Source organism: Habropoda laboriosa, unplaced genomic scaffold, assembly GCF_001263275.1.
Source record: "Habropoda laboriosa isolate 0110345459 unplaced genomic scaffold, ASM126327v1 scaffold77, whole genome shotgun sequence".
NCBI lineage: Eukaryota > Metazoa > Arthropoda > Insecta > Hymenoptera > Apidae > Habropoda > Habropoda laboriosa.
The window spans coordinates 720346-727065 of NW_017100200.1; the positions used below are offsets into that span (position 1 = coordinate 720346).

At 37.2% G+C, this 6720-nt stretch overlaps 1 protein-coding gene across 1 annotated transcript; it reads right to left on the minus strand.

Moving 5' to 3' along the window:
- Positions 1–3972: 3972 nt before the first annotated feature.
- Positions 3973–6635, minus strand: LOC108570390 (titin homolog). The gene is made up of 5 exons (XM_017932250.1): positions 6552–6635; positions 6252–6425; positions 5978–6110; positions 4223–5898; positions 3973–3993 (listed from the first exon to the last, which is right to left on the minus strand). Exons 1-5 carry the CDS (start codon positions 6585–6587, stop codon positions 3973–3975), a joined length of 2040 nt encoding a protein of 679 aa, XP_017787739.1. The 5' UTR covers positions 6588–6635.
- Between the last annotated feature and the right edge of the window lie 85 nt (positions 6636–6720).

The following is a 6720-nucleotide window of genomic DNA, read 5'->3' on the forward strand; positions in this document are numbered from 1 at the left end:
TGCTACACGCATGAAGAACTCTATATCCCGACCTTTTATTTCCTACTGACTTACTTCTTCGTTTTCCTCTCTTTTCTCGCAAATGACGAAACATCTCTTGTTCGCCGTACGGTACGTGTGTTTCTGTTATTCCCCTTCACTTTCTACGCAAACGCGTGGATTTCCTACGTGTGCCGAGAGGTACGGAATAGAGCCGTTTATCCGCGTGGAGGATGAACATTTACAGCTCATCAGCGTGAACGCCGGAAGTCTTCGTCTTCCTCACGAGGCTCTCCCTCGAAACTCGTCGAATCAGCGTAACAAGAATTCTACGAATCTTTTCGAACCGCGGAAGCTGTTGTTCGCTGTCTGGTGATTGTTTGGCTCCTTTGTTCCTCGATCTGCAAAATTTACAGCATTCCAAGGTGACGCGCGACACGTCGCTAGGACGTGAAAGGAGTATGGAATCCTTCGTTCTACACGATCCGTCACGTTCGCCGATAGACGAGCTTGTTTGCGCGAGAAATTATCGCGAACGTTACGTTAATATTGGCTCTATCGAACACCTATGCGCTTCCAGTTTCCGTTTTACTCGGAAGTTCGATCCTTTCGATCGCTGCCGCAATAAAAAGATTAGACAGAACTACGTCGATATACGTGTACAGTGAAAGGTGTATTAATCGAAGAATAAAGGGACGAAGAATGCGGCGAGAAGTGGAAGATTGGTAAAATATCTGGAAAATTGACGAGCGAGAAGGGATGCGTTAAAGTAGTTACGTCCAAGGAAGAACTTTTCCTTCAATTTACAGCAGAATGCTAACAGGAAAAACAGAGTTGTAACTAAAATAAGATCGTAACTTTATCGTAATTACTAGACCGTAATTTTGCAGGGGCGCGACAAATTACTTCCACCACCTAAGCTACGTTTCCTCCTTGAGAAAACTTTATCGAATTCTCCGGGAAAAAGGGTGGCACGTGAAGGGTAGATAACATTGAATCTTCATGCTCGTTTAATCAACGTCATTGAAAATGAGAATCTCTCTTCCACTTTTTATTCTCGTTATTTATAGAACTTGGCAATTTAATGCGATATCGTTGAATCTTTGTTCAACCTTTTCGATACGAAATTTAAGTATAGTCGAACGACATTGCATACTCAAAGTGCCGAGAAATAGCGAGAATTTGTGATTTATATTCACGCCAATAGTCACCAAGCTAGACCAAAAACAATTTTTATGAAAAATAAGAAAATAATCGACGTCGTTGAAACAGAATTGTCTATGGGAATTTTTCATCCAATTTTTATTCTCGTTATTTATAGAACTTCGCAATTTAATGCAATGTCGTTGAATCTTTGTTCAACCTTTTCGATACGAAATTTAACTATAATCGAACGACATTGTATGTGTTAAGCACTCGGGTACTAATTCCGTGTACTTGGAATATTGCACTAGGTGCCGTCTGAAGATTGCGTTGAGAGTCTGACTGAATCTTTATTATTTCTAATGTAACTGATGGTCTGTGTACTAACACTCTGTGGTCTTAAGCTAAGTCGGCCTTCTTATCGAGTCGTCCCTCCTCCAAATCTTCTAAAATTTGAAGAAGGGACGCGAAGGGAGGTTCTTAAAATTACTAAGTGACCAACCCCGTATCACCCCCTTCCATTGCGCCCGGAGCGCGTCACGTCCTTGGAGCGGGGGTGACGAAGCTGGTCCTTGCTGGATGGAAATTTGCCAGGTCAACTCTGACTCTCCGACTCGTTCGGAAGGTCAGGTACCGAGAGGCCTCGGTAATTGCATCGGTTTCGAAGACCCTTCGGGGGTGACTTTATGATACCTTGCCTTACCGACTGAACAATAGCCTATTCTTTAATATTTGAGGAATTCTACGTGCCGCATGTTGGCTGCAGACCGGTCTGCTAAATTAAAATAACGGTTTGCTGAACAAGAAATCACGTATCATAAAATCGTCCCCTTGCTGTCCTAACAGTATGTATACTGAAAACACCGAGAAATAGCCAGCATTTGTAATTTATGCTCACACCAATAATTACCAAGATAGATCAAAAAGCAATTTTTATTAAAAATAAAGAAAAATTAAAAACAAAAATTTCTGCTCTGAAATTGCACATTTTCTAGAATAAGATAAAAAAAATAATAGCGCAGCTAAAGTGTTAACACGTTCGCTGCCATCGACGCAGCATATGCGGCCCAGAATATATCGACCAGCGTGCTATCAATTTTCAGGTGGCAGCGAACGTGTTAAACGCGAGATTACTTTTTATCTTTACTCTTAATTGTAACGCGAACAAGTCTGTTCGGTATTCGACAACATTTAATCCTCTCGTTACTACTAATAGCATGGTAATCAGGATATACAAGCAAGAGCGTGTGTAAACAACATTCCACGATGAAGACAACCGCGTGGTAATTATATGGCCTCGTTACTTCCATAATACGCGCGGCCGATATCCAAGAAATGCCCCCACCCCCCTGGTCGAAGTGAAGAGACGCGCGACGTGGCTGTACGGCGAACGTTTGAAATTTATCGCCGTATTAACCGGTACACCGTGTCGCGGAATTGTAAATGCAACTTTCATCGGAAGTGGACCACCTAGAAATTCCTGGTATTGCGCAACACGCCGCTGGATTATACTCGTTTAAATTCCATCTGGAACCTTTGTCAACAATCTGTCTCTCGCATGATGCAGAGTACCGTCGACCTTTCTGCTCCGATCCCTCCTTTTTCCCTTTTGTATCTCTTATTTGCATCGTCGCGGAGAAACTTTCCAAGTTCCACAGCACCGGAACCACCCATCGCGATCGAAAGTTCCTCGTGCCAAGACCGACGTCGTCGCAGTTCTGAAAAATCTTTCCAGACAGTGGTGTGCACGCTTCGACGGTGTCGTAACGCCTCTTCTGTTCGTACATACACGCGGGCACAAAGTCAATGAGATTACGCGGCGGACACCGGTCTCTATGCATTTCCTAGGTCGTACAGGATCATTTATGCGTTACAAGTGCACGCGTGTCGAACGAATGAACGAATCGTTCGATCTCCACTTCCGCGGCGCTCGCATCTCGCTTGAATTGTAATGGACGTTACCCCAGCGTGTTTCGCGTCTTTTTCTTCTTTTCCCTAGTTTCTGGCTCTTCCGCTATTTCCACGGCATTTTTTCGCGCGAATTATTCAAATAGGAAATGGATCTCGATGAAAGTTGTACACGTGGGATTTGATCGAATTTAAAAATACTCGAAAAAATGTGTGGCGCATTTTTTTTTTTTTTTTTTTTTTAAAAATCGGGGGAAACGAAAGTGGAGAAGGGAATGATTAGAACGTAAAATCCTCGTAAAGTGCATATATCAGTCATACGTCATCTTAAAGTAATGTAAGATCTTCTTGTGAAAAAAAAAGGGATCGTACATAAATCATACGTCAATCGTGTAATTTTACTTTCTGTATCGTAATTAATGAACGAGAGAACGATATGCTTGATGTAGTGAAGTCGAGTATCGTCGCTGGTTGAAAGTAGTATTTTGGACAAAATTTTTCGCAAAGAAACCAGTGTAAGACTATTTGAACTGGAAGAAGTACCTGCTACGTTAAATTACAATGGAAGTAATGTTCGATTATTGATGCAGCACTTGACAGAAATTATGGGATGTAAATCTTAATATATCTGGAATTTTATTTTACGATCGTTATTTACAAAGCAATGAACAAAATGGACTAAAGCTATTTGATATAATAAAGAGCATCCGTGTGTAAAAATTGCTTTCAACATTGTCACTATGAATTAATTACTAGGTATTTTAGAATAGTAATAACATCACATTATTATGTAACTCGTTTAGTAACAGAACTTTAAAGGACGCAATTTTACTATCGGTATAATAAAAATACATTTACAGGCACTTATTACATAAAGACCATTAAAAGGCTTTAGTAGAAACTGATTTATACCTCTATAGTTCTGTTTAATGTAGTATTATCTTATAGGATAGTGCTACATAACTGTAACAGTAGACGAAAATCATAGTCAATTCTCTTCTATCCTTCAATTATTTCTTTCGCTCGTTTATGTTTTGTAATTACAGAGAAAGAAAACGTTCACAACTTATCCCAACTTGATAGGATAAGAATGTTGTGCAAAACCTGCTTCGCATCAGACTGTTGGAAGACAGTACCGATAATATTGTAACATTCCTTAATCGGGATTTGTAACGTTAATTGCAATCGTTACCTTTTCGTTATTTATACTATGGAGATTATCGATATTCGCATTGTTACCTAAATTAACTTCTTTGTCGATTTTTTGAATTTTAGAATACGCAGCAAATATCTGATCATTTTCAACTAATTTATTTACATCTGTAGTATTATCTTTAATTATACTAGAACTATTGTTACTAGTAGCAGTACAAAGGCTTGTAGCGGCAGTATGTTTTAAAGCCAAATATTCGTCAACCGAACCCGTTGTATTTTTCTCTGCAATTTTATTATTAGCTTCTACTATAGGCGGTGACAATGAAGGATTTTTATTCGGAGATGTACTAAGTTTGGAAAGCCTTTGACGTTCCCGTAATCGTTTCCGAATTTCCGACTGAATCTTTGATTCTTTTATTACGTTTTGAACATCGTCCGTTTGATAGTAACGACTTGCCCAAGTTTCAGTTCCGTTTGATTTTTGTGGAGAATTTAATTCCCCTGGAGGTTTGCACTGCTTATCTTCTATAACTTGCTTATTTTTATTTTTATCATTTTCACTATTTACCATCTCATCCATTTCGTCGCAGTAATCATCTAAATCAATTATTTCGTCTAAGTCAATGGATTTTTCTTCGTCTAAAATTACTTTACCTGATGTAGCTGATACTTCTACGGAACTTTGTTTGTTTAACGATGAATTATCACGTGCTACTTTTGATTTAACGCTATTCTTGTGTTCTTCTTCGTTTAATTTCACACTTTCCAACGAACATTCATTGTTTTTTATATTCTTTACATTTTGGTTAACATTAGACGATTTTAAACCATCTGTGTCTACTTCAGAATTTACACTTTTTGATTGTTCTTTTACATGTGACTTCTTTTTCGTTTTTCGCCTCTTGCTGCTAGATTTTGATTGGTTGTCCTTGTGAGGTACATTATTGCTAAAAGTACGCTTAGAAACTTCACTTTTATGTGCAGGGTCTACCTCCTTATGTGTTTCTGTTGTGGTTTTTGTTGTTTTATTTTCCTTCGAATTTTCTGTACTATTTACGCTATCTACATTACTTAAATTTTTATTCTCAATATGATTAATATTGTCTTTGGCCTCTATAACACGTTCATTCTCTAATTTTTTATTCACACGTACTCCACTATGAGGTTCTCCTTCGCTATCACTAGACAATAACTCAATAGTTGGAGTTGGTTGAACTACTAGTACTACATCTTCATCTTCAACAGTGCTATTCTGTTGAGCACTAATAATTCTCTCCAACTGTCTCCTACAATTCTCCTTTTCCTTTTGTTCATCTTGTTCAGTTTTAACTGTAGCATTTTCATTTGACGTGTCATTGCTTTCAGCAGATTTAGATGTATTTGGTATTATATCTTCCTCTTTTCTTATTAAAGCCCTTATTGCTCTTGCACGCATTTCTAACTCTAACAAATCCAACAAACTATCACCTTCCTTTTCTTTATTTACATCTACATCTTCCTCTTTTTTCACTTGTACATTTTTATAAGCATTATCAGGAACTTTCTTCTGATTAAGTTTATTATCATTCTTTTTAGGAAGTGGTGGTTTTCCTTTCTGTTTAATCCTATCTTTTTTTATTTTTCCCTTAACCACTTTTGAACCATCTTCCTTTTTACATATATCCTCATCGGTAAACCATTCTTCCGTGTCTGAGATAATTTCCAAAGAGGGTCCTATTGTCGTGAAAATAATTTGCATAAAATACCTAAATCATTGTATATAAACCCTAAAAATATATTATCCTCTACATACCTGAGTCATCTGACTCTGTTGTATCTGATGATTCTAACACAGGTTTGCCATTCAAAATACATAATATACGACTTTTTGACATACCACTTAGTTCAGTAGCACACCACTTTTCTAACTGTCCTAAATCCATTTTCTAAAAGAAATTAAACTTAAATTAAGCTTAACATAAATCTAACTTTATTTCCTTAGAAAATTAATCAATATTTGCTTCTGTCACATATACTATAAAGAAATGAAATCCTTATCCAACAAATGATCTAACTAATAATTTTACCTTCAATGCTTGAGGTAACATCATCTGTATCTTTTCTGCTTTAACAGATTTAAATAGTTGGCGAGCTAATTCCCTGCGATCTGACAAATACTCTTTAATTGGTTTTAAATCTCGTGCATCTACTTCTTCATCTGATGATAGCGAAGAGGAAGTGCCAGATGAACTACTGGCTTCCTAAAATTTAGTTATACCTTGTTAACTAAATTATAATAAGTTTATAAACTCACAAGGAGCACATTAATCAAATCTTAGCAAAATATACTGAAGTAGAGGAGGAGAAATGATACTGGGGTCAATTACCTCACTACTGTGTGTACTCTTTTTTACTTTTGACATATTTCATTTATGAAGTACTTCATATATAATTATTACATACAGTTTGTATAAATGACACTCAATTTCGACTAACTTCTGCTACGTATTACAAACATTTTCAATTTCCTTTATTTTTAAGTTCACATATTCAGCA